At 41.3% G+C, this 18,831-nt stretch overlaps 2 protein-coding genes across 6 annotated transcripts in view; one reads left to right on the top strand and one right to left on the bottom strand.

Moving 5' to 3' along the window:
• Positions 1 to 1,853: 1,853 nt before the first annotated feature.
• LOC147890793 (remorin-like) lies at positions 1,854 to 5,527 on the bottom strand. Of its 3 annotated transcripts, XM_087389400.1 has the most exons (7): positions 5,383 to 5,527; positions 5,093 to 5,188; positions 4,284 to 4,506; positions 4,024 to 4,104; positions 3,619 to 3,706; positions 2,304 to 2,385; positions 1,854 to 2,162 (listed from the first exon to the last, which is right to left on the bottom strand). In XM_087389400.1, exons 3-7 carry the CDS (start codon positions 4,456 to 4,458, stop codon positions 1,962 to 1,964), a joined length of 627 nt encoding a protein of 208 aa, XP_087245526.1. In that variant the 5' UTR covers positions 4,459 to 4,506; positions 5,093 to 5,188; positions 5,383 to 5,527; the 3' UTR covers positions 1,854 to 1,961. The 3 variants fall into 3 exon arrangements, with proteins under 3 accessions (XP_087245526.1, XP_087245525.1, XP_087245524.1); XM_087389399.1 differs by lacking the exon at positions 5,093 to 5,188; XM_087389398.1 differs by having other exon boundaries at positions 5,093 to 5,527.
• Positions 5,528 to 16,650: 11,123 nt separating this feature from the next.
• LOC147890794 (FMN-linked oxidoreductases superfamily protein) overlaps positions 16,651 to 18,831 on the top strand; it is a 71,622-nt gene continuing 69,441 nt past the window's right edge. For 2 of the 3 annotated variants that reach the window (XM_087389456.1, XM_087389459.1), the window contains exons 1-2: positions 16,652 to 17,238; positions 17,824 to 17,940. In XM_087389456.1, coding sequence (XP_087245582.1) covers positions 16,669 to 17,238; positions 17,824 to 17,940 — 687 coding nt within the window. In that variant the 5' untranslated portion in view covers positions 16,652 to 16,668. Of the gene's footprint in view, positions 17,239 to 17,823; positions 17,941 to 18,831 lie in introns of all 3 variants that reach the window. The other variant, XM_087389457.1, reaches the window with a different exon arrangement.

Raw genomic sequence — 18,831 nt, forward strand, 5'->3', positions numbered from 1 at the left:
ATTTATGAATACCCAGTCTCCTACGTTGTAATACATTGACCACTTATCGTTATGCTTATATGTTAAACGAGCATCCTAGTATTTGTCTTCAACTCATGCTTGTGCCCCTAGCCCACCGATGAGGAACTTTTGCTTGAATTTTTTGACTTTAAGAGGTATGGCAGAGGGGTGCATCTAGAGTAAATGTTTCTACAAGCTAATATTTATCAATTGCAATGACTTGATTCCATGCAACAAATAGAGACTCGATTCCACGCAATTGTAATGACTTGATTCCATGCAATTGTAATGACTCGATTCCATGCAACTGATGATAGTCCATCTAATCCATTCATTCAGCTTTATTATTTATTAGACATGTACATCATGTCTTCTCATTTCAATGAGAGCGTTCCTACTTGTCCCACCAGCTTTGTGCAGAATCCAGATTAGAAATTCCAAAATCTCAGAACTGACTTTTCCATCAGCATTTCTTATCTCATGCATCAATTCTCTCTTAAACAACACGATTGGTTCAAGTAAAAAACTCATTAAAAGACACAGTTCAGGTGGGGAAGGGGGAAGATTAAGAAGAGGAATCGTGGTGGCTAGCTAAGTTAAAGAGACAAGGGGATAAAAGAGAGCAAGGACTTGTGCTGGCTAGCATAAGAAATAAGAGTCGAGTAGAGGGAGAAGATAAGCTTGGCACACAAAGGAGACCATTGTTGATAAGGAAAATTTATAAGCAAATTGATTAATGACTGTATAATCGTCATAACTTGAAAGAAAAGAGGAGGAGAAATACTTTAAAGGACACTTTAAAGGACCGTCCCACTGGTCACACATTTCGTTTGTTGCGTTACTGTACATGATGTCCAAGGCATGAATTGGAAGACAAAGTGAAGCAACGTAAAGGTGGAACTTGGATGTTTTTCGAAACTCCATGCATCTACCAGCATGTCATCTTTAAGAAAGGCTTTTATGGATGCTGCATATTGCCATTTTTCTAGAACGTACATTCTAAATACTTGAAGTAGGTGATGACAACATATTTCAGCTGCAGACAGTCTTTCAAATAGTGATCATCCATTACAAAAATAATAACAGGAAATATTCTATAAACTCAGCAATCAAAACTCTGCCCAAATTCAGTATCATAAATACAGCGAGCTTTCCTCAGATGATGCTTGATATTTCTACCTGATTGAAAAGGAGTGTGAGAATAATCAGCCTAGTAAGCTTTAATTTCTATTAGACGTCGCTGTGTCATTATTCTGAAGTATAATAAAATCTAAGTTGTCATTATAAACGAGGACTTTGCAAGAAAACAATTTATTGGAGCTCAGCCATTACCATGAATTTCAGAGGAAAGTCTAAAACAGCATTTCCCAAGAGCAAAACATTGAAACCAGGGTCACTTCTGCAATCTAAGAATAATTCGGACTCCCACCAATCTATCTGATAAGTTTCAGTGACACTTAAATTGGGCCAAATCCCATCGCAATCCAAGAATGATCAAGACTCTGAACAATCTATCTGATCTGTTTCAAGCCAGACTTGCACCAGGCAACTTTACCACCAGTACTTCAGTGTAGAGTTAAAAGGTGTGGACAGGAAGAAGCCTTCTTGACCTACCAGACATCATAATGCATATTGTTGGAAAATGTGTGAAAAGCTAATTTCTTCAACTCAAAACAGAGGACATAAAATCTACGATCATGACACAACAAAATCAATTCTTGATCCACACAAGTTCAGGACTCAGATTTAATGAACTTCACCAATTAGATCTACCAATTGACCTTACTCGAAAGAATAATGATGCACACACATGCTCTGTATAAAGAATCTAACATGGTTGTACACGCCTGACTGACCACACTGCAAAGAAACTAAATGGCTTGTCCACATAAGAGCACACAATGTACAAGGCACACAAGAATATTTGGGTTCTTGTACAGTGGAAGAAATGGGTAAGAGTATCAGCAACCAAAGCAGAAAGGATATCTTCTTGGCAGCCTTCCTGAGGCACGATATTTGGCAGCTTGTTCCTCTGCCTTTAGCATCTTCTCTCCATGGTGTGCCTCCGCCAGTGCTCTTTCCTCCTCTGCTTTCATGCGGACAGAAGCTATCTCATTTTTCATCTTTTCAACATATGCTGCTCTTTTCTTCTCCAACTTTTCCTGTGTCAATATATCACACGAGACTATCACATATCAAATAGTTTGAAATCACTCTAGCTTTAGAAAAAGGAACTATAGAATGCCATTTTGTGGATGAGCACTTACAAAACATAAGTACAGTCACATAAAACTCAGACTTGCCTCAAGTGCTCTCAACTTTGCTTCAGCCTTTGCCTTCTTGGCTCTCTCCCATGCTGATATTTTAGCAACTTTTCTGTTATACCTGAAAAGTAGATGTAAAAGAACGCTTCCTTAGACATATATAATAGACATCATGAATGCCTTGAGAACCACAAGTCCATGGAAGTCCCAAAACACAAGGCAAATTACAGAAGCTAGCCGCTGCATGATGGGATTTTTTCGTAGATCTAGATTTGTCGTTCATGTAACAGTATGAAGAACTGTAACCTGCCAGCCAGTACCAATGAAAGTTGAGCAGATGGAATTAACACTTTTCCTGTATGGTATAGGTTTCATAGATCGGCTGTTGCAATAAATAACAATATGTCAATGCCGACTGGAAGTTTTCTCTCTCTGCTCAGGGGTGTGAACTATCACCCACACCATAATCGAAACCTACCTGCCTCTCAATCTCTCTCTCTCTTTCTCTCTCTCTCTCTCTCTCTCTCACCCACACACACACACCCTCCCACGTACACATGCAGAATGACCTTTTGAAATGCTTCTAGTGCGACTAACAATCTCACATACTCCCTTATTTCCTCCTTGCAGCTCAAGTGATGGACTATTGGCACGCAACAGATCGTCTGCTTCCATAAAGCATTGAGTGTGCATTCTGAAACTTTTGAACTTTGTCTGAATAGCCAAAACACCCTGTGCCCCTCATTCGTGCATTTAAACATGGTGTCTGAATAGACAAAACGCTCTCATCCGTGCATCATTGACAGATCAATGCTTCATCTGCATAAAGACCCTTATTCTTTTGCTCCTAGCAGACTAGGCGTCAATAATAATTTAAGTCCTTCATTTCTAAGTTTGTTCTGTGTGTGGTATCAACAACAACTTGGGATCCAAAAATAAAGCCTTCAAATAAGTCTTCCAACAAGTACTCTATTTTCATGTTTCATTAGGCCAAATCCATATCAACCAAGACTAGCAGGGGCTCATTGAAACAGTATTACACCAAGGTTTTGTGCTTTTTAACGTCAATGTTATGACAGCTTGAGGGTTTCAACATTTCGTCTCCATGCACTAATATGAAACAGAGGATGTATGTTGGAGTAAGTCGTCACCTTACTGGGTTTACATTTTAATCCTGAGATTAGTGCAATCAATAGGGTGTTGTATAAACCCCCTCTTCCAACTCTCAGGCATGGAGCTCCTCATGCATGCATGCACTCACACCCCCCCTTTTCGCAACAGACACATCCACATGCACGCCCCCCACCAAGCCACGGCAACCTAACTGTATATGAAGAGGAGATAAAATGTTTACCTGTGGAGAGACTTTGCCTTCATGTTCTCCTCCCATGCTCTGATTAAAGACTGTGTCCTCTCTTGAGTCAACTTTGCCAGGACCAAGTCTGCCAGCAATGAATGGATGTTGCTTAGTAGGATTTCAAGTCTTCGTGAAAGAAATTTGCATCTCTGGCGAGTGCACGTCTTCATAGATATTATATAGAAGTTCATTTTTCTTGAGTTTTATTACTGTGAAGGGCCGTGATGTTAAAAGGCCAAAGAATAATCTTTGAAACTGAGTATACTTTGACACGTCTCCTCATGCTGCTTCTTTGATTCAAAACTAACCAATACTCGGAAAAAAGACATGTCTGACACCCTGATATGTGCTACAGGGAACCCCAATGGCCAAGACAGACGAGAGAAAATATGAGATGTAAACCTCGGTTTAAAGAACCTCCTGCCAAAGATCCTGCACTGCCAGGGGAACCTTCGCCCTCACCCTGATCTGCACCCGCCTCCTCTGCAGAACAATGGTTTTTCTTTGTTACTAGGATTCATGCTATCGGTCCAATTTACTGCCCAATGTTTTTAAAAGTGCTACGGTTATTTAACAAAAGAACCTTTTATGTTAGCTCTTCGTAATGATATGACATGTCCTTGGCGCCCAAAAGACAAACATAGAAAATTCATTTTGCTTACTCGGTTGAGCAACTGGCACTAAAGCCTTCGATTCAGCAGCAGGGTATTCGTTCCGTGGAAACTGATCGTCCTGAAGAAATTCATCCTTCGCTGGTATGCATGTGCTTTGCTGATCTTCGTTCGGCTTCATTAACTCTAGTTTTCCGCTCTGGTCAGTGGACATCTGCTCCTCCATGAGTCAGGATTAATCTGCCCTTTGTAGATGTAAATCTTTTCTACTCAACTGCATTCGGCAAGCGTGAACATTTAGATCGAGACCAAGACTAAAATTGCGCCTCTTACATTTTGAGCTTGCAATTTAAGGCCTCCAGCGTGAAATACAAGACGGGGAAAGGTGATAAAACCAATAATAATGGCCTGCGTTTCGACCCAATTCTTGTGTTGAAAGATCGTTGTACGATAGCTAAAGGTAGTAACGTGCTCGCGCTCACATGCTTTGCTCAAAATGCATATAAGGAGGTATCCACAAGGTTAGCAGAGTTTGAATGCATGAACGATGACATGCAGAGAGGCCGCCATTAATTAGCTGGTGCTTCCATATCCAGTTGGAATCTTGATTTAAAGTGAAAAATTTTGCCTGCCAGTTTGAATCTTTATTCGCATTAAGAGGATCTCTCCGTCATAACCTTTCTCTGCGGATGCGACATCGTTCTGTTTCTAAATCTGTCCCGAGACGGAAGCGAGACTGGGCTGCTTCACTTCTATTTTGATCGGACATGGATTGCTATGCATGCAATTATCACAGGGAGATTGGAAATTTTGGCAACGCATAAGATGACACACACAAACGTTGAGAGAGAGACACGCACGGAGAGAGGTCCGCTAAATTAGCTAAAGTCGCGGGACGTGCAGGCTGCTCGCGGATCGCCGCGCGCAACGGAAGGATGCGCGGAGCGGCAAGTGACCTGTAAGCTAGGGAGGGAAAGAATAATGCAAACGAGGGTGGGAAGAAACGAGGAAGTAAATGTTCCAAGGGAAAGATTGTGGACGTAGAGGGGTGGCGGGAGAGGAATGGAAAAGAGAGAGAGAGAGAGAGAGAGAGCGCGAAGGAAGGATGGGGAAGGAAGAGGATGGAAGGGAAGGGGAAAGAGTAGCTCACATGGCGCTGGAGGCGAAGAGGCTATGGCGTTTGAGGAGAGCAGGAGCTATGGCGAAGAAAGGTGGTGCTCGAAAAAATACACACGTTGAGATGAAGAAGAAGATGACGATGACTATGAACCAGATTATGAAGAAAAAGAAAATGTTCATTCTTGGAAGCTTTGCATTCTCACCCTTCCTTTTACAAACTTTTTTCACCTTTCCTTTTAGCTAGCATAGGTCACTTCCTCCCAGAAGTTTCTCAATTGTTGGCCACCCAACAAACACCACCTCGCTGGCACCAGGCGCGCATTGGGTAGAGGGGTCCCAAGACATGGCAGTAGCCGCCCCTTGGCGAGGCCAAGCTCTCTCTCTCTCCCCCCCAAAAAGTCCCAAGAGAGATGAGATCCAACATCAATCCCATTGGAAACCCAGATTCTTCTCCCTTCTTCTGGAAAGTTCAAAGGAAGGCCACCATAAAGCAATAGCTAATGTGGCATGATGGCACCATAGGAAATGAAAGAGTCTCATCTTCCCTCAAACCTTCACTCTTACAAGTCAATGACCATCGAACAAAATAGTGGAAGAAATACATGTGTAGGTTTTCATTGCCACTAGATATTTCACAAGGACGTTGCTTAAGATGGATGGCACTTGGTGGAAGAGGCATATGCAAAGGTTACATAGTACAATTTGTCATGCTCAAAATCAATGGAGTTAAATGCAAAAGTAGATTTCATTTTTGGCATGGAAATGATCTCTTCCAAGTGCACCTTAGCCATCACTAGGAATGTGTGCAAAAGGCCTCTTTTAGTAAGATGTATTTCGGAACCATTCAATTGTGACCACAATTTGATGCCCAACACAATTGGACCTCGATATAAAGGGAGTGTCCCATACATAGCTTGATTGTCCCCTCTATCAAGCCATCAACCCCTTCTGCATGGCTTTCCTACCCTTTCCCTTCCCCTATAAGAACTTAAGATGTGTCTCTCTTTGATTAGCAACACCTTTTGCACCTTTCACCAACCCCTATGGGCATGCAACTTGCATTTTCTGAACATATGCCTCCCAAACTTCACCTAATCATCCCCTATTTCCCTCCTAAATCCTCCTATATTGCTTTTTTAGGCGTTCTCTACAACAATCTTTCTTTGATTGCCTGCAGACCCACTGCATAGATCATGAGGTCTTTTTGGCATATATATAGAAATTTTCAGTTGATGTAATTGTAGCACCTTATTTTGAGGTTGCTACTCATATAATATAATCAATCAAAGATTTCACCCAAAAAAAAAAAAAGTAGTGTCAACCCTCCACTTATCCTCCTAGATGTTTGAACATATTATAAAACTGAGAAGAGATCAAGGGAGTATCTTAGACTTGGGATATGGGGTTTGATTTATGTGGGAAAATGAGGCAAAGGGTTGTCGCACACAATTAAGAGTGCGTACCCACCTAGCCCACATGGGAGATTCCTCCACACACACCATGCCTGTGGGAGGATGCATTTATTGGGAGAGACCCCCTCTCTTGGCTATAAAAGCAAGGGGCTATTCCTTGATGTGACACACTCATTCTTGTAAAGCCACCATGCTAGTACTTTGATTTCCCCCATCCTTCCTTTCAAATAAAGCATGACTCTCTTCCCTTGATGTCTCCATCTCTACATTCCACCTCCCATCATGTACATGCTCCTCTTCCTCCTCTCCCTTCCTCCTTGTGCCACAGTCTCCCTCTTCCTTCCCACCCCTATTAATCCCTTTTCCCCACCCATGTTAACGCTTCTCCCCTCACGTTCCCTTTCCCCCATGGCCCTCGAGCGTCGCCATGCCTAGCATCTAGCCTCATGCTTTGATTTCTTTTCTAGTTAATAGTACTAATTGACTTAAGTAACTAAGTAGCTAAGTAGTGGAGGGGAGAGTTGCAACTAAGTACTCCTACCCACCTACTTAGGAATGCCTGCCTAGAAATATTCCTCACAAGGTTTGTTGCAATGATAAGGAGTGTCATTGATGATATACTGATCATTAGGCATAGCCTCTCTTTGTTATGCTATGATAAGCAGCGAAGGTGACTATCCCTGTCCACCACTGAAAGATCACAACCACAGAACAATATGCTGTGTTCTCAATAGTCATGACACAAAGGACTACAAGTTCTAAAAGTACGTCAAACATTGTGAGTGTGATCAACATGCTTGAAAAGCTCCCGATTAATAATGCTTTGCATGTTTCTTTCTTGAGTGTTGAAACTATATAGCAAGTTCCAGAGTTGCCAAGATAGTATAATGGTTACATTTTGGTTGTCTTTGAGTCGTTTTTCCTTCAATGATGTCGTTGCTCCTTCGGACTCTCGATGATCCATTATCATGGATCTCGGGCTACCATTGCTCGATTGTTGTACTTAGTAGCGTTGATGCTTTATTAGGCTTACACAATCAGTAGATAGAGTGTCTCAAGAGCAGTAGATAGTTTGGAAATGTCATGTAGATAATGATAAGTATTGGGTAGTCATGATTTATTATGTTGGTGCTTGCCATCCTTATACGTAATGGCAATTGGAGACAAAAAGCATCTCAAAAGCTCTATATCATAGACAACTTTAACTCTCAGAGCTCCCTTCTGAATCACATCTTCACATTATCAACTTATTTCTCAATGATGTCCACCATGCATATCGACGTGTCTTCCTCATTTGAGAACTTAAGGTTTACTAAGTTGGTTTGTAATGATTTTGCAACATATGGGCTTGTAGCCTCTCTTTTGCATGTCTGCAGTTTGTACCCTGGGCTTACGGCTAGACTCTGGGATCGTCCAATTGCCTTAAGTGCATGTGTGAAAGTCGGTCTATCTCAGGATGTGAAAGGTGGTCTGATTTTTTTTACTGGGTTCTCCATTTATCTTGGGCTTGCGTAATTGTGGGTGGAAATCATGCATAAAATGATCTCTGAATAATCATAGAAAATGTGGTTAAGTCCCTCTTTGAATATAGCAGTGGATATGTTGGTGATTTCGTAAATTACCTTTGATGGCATGACTCAAATAATTTGGGTGTACAAACTACTATATGTGCAACCCTTATCATGGTTTTCTTGAAAGTGTGGATGGCCTGAGGTTTGAGCCTCTGAGCATGCTATTTCTCTAACATCCCTGCTTCTTTTCTATGTTCTTGAAATAGATGTTTATCCTCTTTTCTTTAAATTAAGAAATTTTCCCTTATATGGTACTAGTCAACTATGATCTTAGTCCTCTAGTTTTCCTTTTTTCTTGTACCTTATCTTAATGGCTCCGTTTATACTAGGCAATCTAATCTCTGGTTCAGGGGATTTTCTTGTGAGCTTGGCAACTCCCTCTAGCTTAGAACCTTTAGCGATAATTTTCTTTTCAAGCTAATTATGATGTAGCTAGGTCTCTTGGTTGACTATTGGGTCATATTCCGAACTACGATAACAACAAGCAATTGGGGTCTATGACACCTGCAGTCCCAAGCCAGAAGATGTATGTATTCTAACATAACCTTCTCTTGGATGGATGTAGGTAACAGTCCTCGACATTGGAATACGCCTCGTTGCAGCCGCTAATGAGATCGATTCTTCATTGCCCTACTTTCTCATCATCACCCCAAATTAGGGATTGTAATTTTTAAAATGTTTTTGCCTTATTGTATTTGGCATGTTTCGTGCTAATTCTAATATCAAGAATTTCAAGAATGGTTTTCATTAGCAGTACCAGGGTGGAGCCACTACCTGTTCCCAGGGCGGATTCCTATAGGCCTATCACACACACACACAAGCCTCCCCTCCCCCCCCCCCCCCTCTCTCTCTCTCTCTCTCTCTCTCTCTCTATCTTAGCTCCCACATTCACCCTCTACCCACCCTTGCACTCGTGGGCCTACTCTCCTCAGCGCAAGGGCTACTCTCTGCTTGTTGTGGCTGCTTATTGTACTGCATGGGCTATCTAGCTCCCCCCTAGCCCCTCAACCCATTTGGGCACCGCCACCACATTGTGGGCTGCTCTAGCCTCCCCCATCCCCTATGTGCCATTGTATAGCATGTACGACACTACCAGCCCGCGCACCGCCGCCTCTCCAAAAAACAATGGGACACTCCTCTGACTCCATCAAACACCTAGACCTAATGGTGACCAAGACCCCTACAGGGTATTTTTGGCTCACAAGTGGATCACCTTATTGATTGCAGACTCACCCTACACTACATGTTGCTATTGCAACGTGCATTCAAAAAGCAAATCCATCGTAATCTACGTTGCCCTCAATGACGAACAAATCCGCCATCTCCTCTGTGACTGCATGTGCACTATCTCTGTTCAAGGTTGTGACGTCCTTGCTTTTCTTTGCCTAGGCCTCCTTATTCCAAAAACAGTAGTCTTCCTTATGGCTAGACTTTCCACAGTTGTTACATTTCATCTCGATCTTCTTCACTTGCTTGCCTTTCTCAAGCAATGCCAAAGCAGTAACAAGCACATGCAAAGCAATACCAAATCACATGTAAAGGACGTGGGCAAAACCCTCACTGCTCACACAGACAATTTTAACAATTCCATCATATGAAGAGGGAAGACTTGATAGAAAAACCACCTCTATGTCATCAACTACCTTCATGCGAAGATCAAGCAGCTGCCACAAGATTGCCCTCATTTTGCTCATATGTTCTCCAAGAGTCATGTTGTCTCCCATCTTAAGACTGTTCAGAAATCTTGCTTCAACAACATTTTCAAAAATTCCAACCTTGCATCAAACAGTGTCTCAATAGCGACTCAATTTTCTGCTGCACTGGCCGTTAAATCCAGATGATGATTACATCGAGCACCAAGTGCCCTACCTATGATTCTAAGAGAACAAAGATTGCAACATTCCCATTACATCAAACTAGTACCTTTTAAGTCCTCCATCTCAACACCCAAAACAATAGGCCACAGTCCTTTCTCCATAAGGTAGAGTTGAATCGTAAGCTGCCATGTAGGGAAATTTGCACCTGTGAAGGTGGCGAGCTTTATTGCCTCTCCTTTTAGTTCCATTTCCAGATAATTGTGGGGAGTGTGCAGCTAGGGCAAGGGGAGCACAGTCGGGAATCACATAAATGAATTTTTAAAAACCAGTAGGAAATAGAGAAGTGAGGAGAGGCTTCCACATCATCTAAAGAGGAAACGAGTGATCCCGATTTAAAGGCAGTGGATTGTGGCTTGAGCTATTCAAGAGAAATGCGCGCACATTGATGTTGGGGCTAAGAAGGAGTAGGATGAGGAAGAAAGTGAGGTAGAGTCTATAAAAGGAGGGGGGAACTATTTAAATAGGGAGTGATGGGAGGTGAGATATGCGGTGGGGAGCCCAAGAGAGAAAGAAACATAGACAATAAGACGAGTAGGAAGGGCTACAATGAAAATATCTTAAGGCAAATAATAATAATAATAATAAGAAGAAGAAGAAGAAGAGGATAATGTTGATGGGGGTGTCTATGAGAGAAGAATGGGGTTGCCCATTCTTGATGCAAGGTAGGTCGTGGCCCAAGAGGGAACCACTACAGCTTGAGGGGTGTCTATACTACAAGAATGGGGGATGGGTTGGCATTTGATGCGGGGGGTTCCATTCTAGATGCAAGGTCATTGGCCCCTTGAGATGGCAAGACTGCAACCTGAGGGGGCAAGAAGGGAAGAAGTGAGAAGGGAGTTTAATTTTTAAATTTAGGTCATTTTGATGAGTGTATTGTTAGGGTTATTTTGTAATGAAGTCATAAAAGTGCATGCACCCTCCCTTATCACACACCCTTCAAACCTGTCACTAGCAAATAGCCAAACTTTGACATTATGGAGCATTTACAAATTGTGTTCGGCAACAACAACTTGCTCATCAAGGTCAAAGAATAGAAACATACCAATGTACCAGAGAGTGTAATATGTTCAACATTTTCCTTACAAATTGGTAGGGTGGTGGTGGCAGATCACAACATTGTTTAAACAAGCTATACTTCATCGCTTATGATACCTTGCAAAGTAGTGCTCTCATTTTCTAGCATTCCGTATCTTTGCATGTTCAAGTAGACGGTGAAATTTGTAACGATATTGCCAAAATATGAGATGGTTCTTGGTTTTCAAGAAGATTTATTGCTAGGAGAAGGATGTTGTAAATGTTGAGGACAATGATGAGCAATCCATGTGTCCTACTTTCATTCACTGACAAAACAACAAGCTCGACAACTCGACTAATCCAGTGCTACATTTGGAGACCATTACTAATAAAGAACAAGTTGCAAAAGTTTGTGGAAGATATAGGTAACATAGTGCCTAAAAAATATAAAAAGAAAATGTGAATATTCCTTGCTTTGTGCCTAGAGTTAAAAGAGAACATTGTGGATTTCATTGCTTTCATTGGAATCAAAGGTTACTTTGTGGATCTAAATGTGAATAAATTTTTTTATTATGTTATCCCTTTTGATATAATGTAGACAAGGCTTATGGTTGATTTTGGAAGACACCGTCATGATATTTAAAAGGAGAGCATATTAATGTCATGAGGAACTTGGTAGAGGGTTATGTTGGAAAGATCCATGAGCAAGACAGAGATGACTAAAGGCAGAATTTGCAAGGGAAATTATAATGGATACTATAATTTCTACAAGTGAGAATGCCATGAAGATGATGGACAATGGATCCATTGTTGCATTGCCATCACATTGGAACCCTTGACAAATCGAAGGAGGTAAGTTGGTCTTCATTCTTTGTCAAAATCTTGTCCTTGTTATTCTTTTAAATTTTGGTGTAAATAGGTCTATTTGTGTAGACTAGGGAGATGGATTGAGGTGGTTAGAGTAGAGAAGAAGCTTATTCATTCCATTATGAAATTAAAATCACTTATTGGGAAAGTGGAGCAATGAACGGGAGTGGGGAGTGTGCAGCTAGGGAAAGGGTAGCACTAAGTGGGCAAGTCACATATAATTCCCTTTACAAGTCACTAAGTGGGCAAGTCACATATAATTCCCTTTACAAACAAGTAGGAAAGAGAGAAGCGAGGAGAGGCTTCCACATCATTTGAAGAGGAAACGACTGAACTTGATCTAAAGGAAACTGAGCCTCATTGGTGAAAAGGGCAATGATGCACTTCCTCAAGGATAAGTGGATTGTGGCTTGGGCAGATTATCAATGTACTATGGCATGTGCTCGCATTGAGAGCATGTCAATTGGTGGGGGGGTGTCTATGCATGTTAGGTGGAGCTAGGAAGCTAGAGTGGTGAGCAAGAGAGTGATCTAAAAGGTAGGTATATTCAAGAGAAATGCGGACACTATTTTTTTTAAAAGCCAAATCCAAGAACAAGCATTCACCAGGTGAAAGTGAATTCCAAGCTATGGCCACAAGCAAAAAAATTGCCCATAGCCAAGACGAGGCTTTCTCTTGTTGAAAGCCATTCCTAGCTATGGCTAAGAGAAAACATTTGCCTCATATTCAAATTCTTTTGAATTGTATATTCTATGACTACCTAGCAAAATTACTTCTTTTGTATCACTTTCCATATTGAAACACCCCTTTTATATGGAAAATTTCACTTTCTGAATTAAAAACCCCTTATGTATGTATATTTTATGTAACTCTGCAACATACAAAGGCCCTTTTGCTAAACTCAAATGCTATCTTACATAATTTTAAGTTGCCTCAAGAATTGGATCATTTCAGTGATAATCCATCCAAGGGTAAAAGTGTCTGACTTTGGATTGTATCTACGTGTTCTTGCAAAATTTTCCAATTCAAATGCAAGCCAGTGTTTTCGAGCATGTTCGCGTTCACATTCCTAGATCCATCAATGCCAACTCAAACACTGTATTTTGATTTTGTGTGATGTTAAGGTTTCGGTTTACAAAGGTGACATCGTCTCGCTCTCACTACTAGCTTGAGCCATTGGATCCATTGTCTTTCAACGGATTCCCTTTTGTATTATTTTTATCAATATGGTTTCTTAATCATCTTCCCGACTGGCTATTTTGGCAGTGTCGCTGGGTGATCTATGATATCATGGGAGGAAAGCAGTCTAGAGGCCGGAAAGTGGGCATGAAGGGGTGGAAGAGAAGTGGGGGAGAGGTGGGGAAGGCGAGGAGGGGGAGGAGGAGGAGGAGTAGGGTGAGGGGAAGCTCCTTCCTAGTTAGAACTGAGTTGGAGGAGCCACTGTTAGGCTTGTGAATACTTTACATCGTCGAGAGCAGGTCCCAGGACTACCTCTAAAACTGTTTGCAATTTCGTCGGCAGTGCAAGGCAATGAGCTTGAAGAAATTTAGTCATTCAACGATTGAGGACTCCCATTGTTTAAAGCACCTTAATCTGGCTGAGAAATGACTGCTCTAGCAACTTTTGAGTGGATTTCTGTTAGGTGAAATTAGCATGAGCAGGAGTTCTGCTAGCCGAAGGCTACGAGATGAACAAAATTATGAGCAAGAAGAAAAAAGGCATCTATGAGTAAATTAAGGTGGGGAAGTGCACATGCCCCATACGGAGATGAGTAGCTGTTGGTGAGCTGTGAAGGCGCTCGAGGGGTCGAAGACCCCATCTGGGTGGCCATCTAAGTAAACAATGTACGATTGCAGAGGGAGGAAGGAGCAACAGTGCATGAGATGAACCTGTTAGAATGATACACCGCATTAGTGGGAAGCGACTGTTATTGACCTTTGTCAGGCTCTATGTTTAAAAGGATTATGGCATGCTGTCACGACATCAGATTGTGAATGCTAGCTTTCCAGGGTGCCAGAGTTGAAGCGCTATATGCGCCCCGCCTACAATGAGCAGGAAAGCCCAATGGGAACGTGCTCACCCGAAGGACAATAAGGGCATGAAGACCAGACAAAAGGAAGGTAAAACAAGGTTGGTAGGGCTCTCAGTACCGGCTGACTGATACAAGAGGACATCCGGTAAGCCAGATGCGGTTCCTCCCTACCAACTTAACTACTCGGCTTTCCCTCGCTTTGCGACAGTGCCCCGAGATGCCATGCATGACGAAGAAGAAAAAGCTGAATAATACTTGCAAAAAACGTTATCATAGTTGAAGGAGCGATTCCATGGATGCGTTTGAGCTGCAAGGGAACATTGAGAATGCGTTATATGCTGTGTTTACTATCGTTTGGGAGGCAGGAGCCATTGAGCCATGGTTTGGAGGTCTTTGCTGTAGTCCACCATCTTTACTACCATCACATGGCGTAGATTCGTCGGACTTTACTGGAGGGGAATATGAACAACACTAGGAATCATGGAAGCATAGATCTGGAGACGGTTCCGAGGAGCCGCAACAATGAAAAGGCCAAGTAGTGGGGGTGTCTTGTAGCTACAATGGAGCACATAACAAATGGATAATAATGGGAGCAAGCAGCAGTGGGGGGAGGTATAAGATTCTTTCTGTGCAGAGGGGCTGAATTTACCCAACAAAGGATGAACATAAGCAAGGGGAAAGGAGGGAGGCAAAGGGGAGGAGAGGGGGAACAAGCCATGGGGAAGGGGGGGGGAGAAGGTCATGCTAGAGGGAAGGAGAGAGTAGCGAAGGGAAGGGAGGGGAGGAGATTGAGATCTAAAAAATGAATTGCGAGAAACAAGGAGAGAGAGAAAGCTTGCTAGGACTATATGCACAAGAAATTTAAAATGAACTTTTATGTTGATTTCTTTGTTTAATTTGAACCGTCGAGCTTTTAACCCTAAAGCTTTTTTTTCAATTAAATGACATGAGGACTTTCTATGATTTCAGGTGTGCAATTGACTAAGATTTTTGTGATTGTTCAGTATTAAGAATGGGATTTGAAGCTTGTACGTGAATATAGTGAGCTTTGAACTCTTCATTATTTCTTTGATAACATGGCATCATCAACAAGTACCGAAGAATCAACGAGCAAGAAAAAGTTTTCTTGAAGATTATTCAGAAGTCCCTTAATGAAAAGAAGATTTACCTACCAAAAAAGAAGATGAAACGTGAAGCTAATGCAAAGATGTGCAATAAAAACTCAGAGTGGATCCCATCGTCTTATCTTGAAGTCTTACACTTATATGGCGAAGGGAACATTGATTTCCCTTGCAAGTAAAAATCATAGTGCTACACTCATATGAGACATTTAAAAAAAAGCAAAGTGGATCCTAATGTCCTTTCTTGAAGGGTTAGAACCAATTAATAAACGTATTGTCAAAAAATGCTATTTTATATTGCAATGGTACATGTAGTAATTTATAAACGTGTCTCCGAGGGGTCACTATGTATAAATCCTCAATATCACGTGCGTTCAAGGCCTATTTGTAAACTCCCTTATTTGTAAATTTTTTGTTAATAAGATGTACCCTTTTTTTATATAAATCTGTAAATTTTTTTCAAAATTACTTTAAATACTCCCTTATGTAAATTAATTTTTGTAAAATTTAGGAATTAAAAATAATCTTCTGCTGAACTCACGTGATACGTTTACATATGATGAGTGAACTCCCCGAGAAATGTGTTCTCAGAAACGTCCTTTTAGATTCCAACACTACATGTAGCAATGCATATATGAAAATTTGATACACGCTAGATCAATAATTTATTGTTGAATAATACCATATTTTGATATTGTTTTTATTTCAGACGCATATGCCTGGTGTGCACAAGAATTTGATCGATGCTCGAGTTAGAATACATATACACTCATTGAGATTTAGGTAATATATCATTCTCTTACGTATTCGTGATACTCAATCTCGACGCTAATATTCTCGGCGATTCCAATCTCGATGCACGGGGAAGGGCCCGTTCCCTTGGATTATAACTATTTGGGGAGGGAAGTGCGCCACCTCCCTGCCCACACTATGTGTGGTTATATAAAATATATACATATCTAGATATATATGTTTTCCATTTCATGTTCTGTGTTTTCTTTTGCTTTTGCATATTCTAAATTCTTCTTTTGCTATTTGTGTGTCGAGGTGTTCACAAGAATAGAACGCTTAAACACATACGCCATTTGGTCGAGCCTGCTATTGTCAACTTTGTTTATAGTCAGGTATTTCTCTTTTTTCAGTTTCAAAAAATAAAAAAGCATGCTTTCCTACGAACAAAATCTTTTATAGATTTGCAAATTTGATAAAGAATAAACTCACCACTTCAAGTTTGTTCTTGATTAATTTTGGTTTATATTATAGAACACATCATTCTACTTTAATGTTTTCATTATTTCTCATTATCCTTTCTTCATAGTTTAATATTTAAACAACATATTACAGATTACTCTCTTCATTCATTCCCCTTAGGCGGCCTACCGCACCCTAGTTCATCCGCTGAGTTTTGGATGGTGACGTGCGGATGCAGGTGATTTTCCTGCAAATGAATAGGTGGAAAGAAATTTCCTTGTTGACAACTTGTCATAATAATCTTAAGGGTGAGGTTGTCAGATCTCCTTTGGCACAGGTGGTGAAATTTTCACCTTATTATAGCACTAAAATTTTCAGGGGTTTTGGCCACCAGCTTCAAGCATTGGCTATGGCAGCCTCCTCCGATGAAGCTCCTCAAGCATCACTGGCTATGGCGTCCCAAGATGCTCCTCTGCACGCTGGAATCGCTTTGGAGCCACAGTCCGATCATGAAGCCATGGCCGCTGATGGTTTGCCTTCTCCAGCTCTGGAAACTTTGCCTGATCAGCATCCTGAATATCTGTCGCCTGCAGAGCTGGTGGCCAAAGCTCGAGCTCCTGTCAAACGGGAGTTTCTTTGTGCTGCTCGAGTGCGTGGCCTTGCAACCGCCGCTTCCTCTGCTTTAAGCGCTAATGCTTTTAATGGAGAAGGCGATGTCGAGTTAAGAAGGACAGAAGCGGGCGCCTCGAAAGTTTCGGCCACGAAGAAGTCCAAACGCCAGCAGAAAAGAGAGAGACAGCAGGCAAGCATTTCTATTCACGTGTAGTCATTGTTCACTCAGCTGCGAGATCTCAGCAACGTATGTTTTCCTAAGTTCTTAAATATTTGCTATGAGACAAGGTTGTTGTCGACTCTGAACAGAATTTTATTTGTATATTTAGTTTTCAGTTCCGATTGTCATTCCGTATATCCATGATAAGACACCGCTTTTAGACATGAAAAAGAAAAGATTCTGTCTGGAGAGGATGTGCCCGTCAATACCGGTATTTGCTTCGTTATGATTTTCGAACACTTTTCAGAAGGACGAACATATTATAACTCTTGACAACTAAGGACTATTACCGAGGTGGTTCACGTAGTCGACATCTACTTTTTGTGATTAATTAGCTACATTAACGATCTGCCATTCAAATACAACAATACTGGCTTGGTGCTTGAACTTACTGTCGAGAACTTTCTTTATAGCAAGGTTACTCATGCAGATTTTCTTATTTGTAAACGTATAACGTACTGCAGACACTGGGGTCTACAATTGTCTCGGAGCTTTTTGGTCTTATTCTGTTGGTTGGTTTTTTGATTTCTAAGATCAGCTATTTGCTGGCTTCAGACAAAGAAGTCTGTGGAGAACATTTGTGCTGCTGTTGCGAGGGAAAATGATGTAAACGCTTGTCCGTACGGTGGAGATTGCCGTTTTAATCATGATTTGGCAGCTTTTTTGGCACAGGTACCACCCAACATACTCTTTGTGTCCTCTATGAGATCTACTGGTCCTGTTGATGTGCTTGCCTGAATTAAAAAATAAGTTCTTTTAGACTGATCTAAAGCAGGGAAGGAAGACATGACATATACATGTGCTTTGATTTCCAGATGGCAAGATGTATTAAGTTTAAGGAAGGTTGCAAGTGGAGTTCAAAGGATCATGATTGAAACAACATCAGAAATGTGGCACATCCACTTAAAGCTCTTCATCAAATACATGTAATTGAGTCTTACTGTAACAAGCATAAAGACTATTAATAGTCTATTCTTCACACGTGGCCACTCTGACAGTGGAAGTGCGTATATATTTTGAAGTCTTTAACTTGGAACTAGATGATAAACAACGCGGATAGAAATAACACCAGATGTCTATTGGCTTGCAACTATCTGAAACAACAAATCCTCACACACTTCAAAAGTTGCCAGGTGGCTACTCGCGTGAATTGGGATGAATTATGAGAATTACGATCTTTAGGTCGTAGTGGATTGGGGACACACTCGTATTTGTTTAGTCTATGCGTTCAAGGGCCGCACCTGTAGACCTTTTGTCTACCCTACCCCGCAAGTGCTGTGTGCATCTACTGCTGTTATTGGAGTTCTTGTTGCTGCTCTGCTGGAGGTCATGACTTATTGAGCTCGTAGACATCTTTTATCACTTGCCTGTTATGGGGGTCACTCTCTTAAAGTGCATATAGTACCTATGAGCAAGCATGTATAAAAAATACCCTTGAATTTGGGGGTCACTATCTGAAGGTGCATATAGCACCTACAACAAGCATGTGTATAAAATATCCCTATATCTGAAAATATTTTCACACGGTTGTGAGCCCCTTTCTATAATTGTACATGTTTCAAT

Source organism: Dipteris shenzhenensis, chromosome 18, assembly GCF_047967505.1.
Source record: "Dipteris shenzhenensis isolate YYH24624 ecotype China chromosome 18, Dip_SZ_1.0, whole genome shotgun sequence".
NCBI classification, from domain to species: Eukaryota; Viridiplantae; Streptophyta; class Polypodiopsida; order Gleicheniales; family Dipteridaceae; genus Dipteris; species Dipteris shenzhenensis.

Excerpts from the sequence above, each read along its gene's own strand:
- LOC147890793 (XM_087389399.1), bottom strand. The coding sequence starts at position 4,458 with ATGGAGGAGCAGATGTCCACTGACCAGAGCGGAAAACTAGAGTTAATG. Across the intron at positions 4,105-4,283 it reads AGTGCCAGTTGCTCAACCGA|AGGAGGCGGGTGCAGATCAG; the intron begins GTAAGCAAAATG and ends ATTGTTCTGCAG. Across the intron at positions 3,707-4,023 it reads AGGAGGTTCTTTAAACCGAG|ACTTGGTCCTGGCAAAGTTG; the intron begins GTTTACATCTCA and ends CATTGCTGGCAG.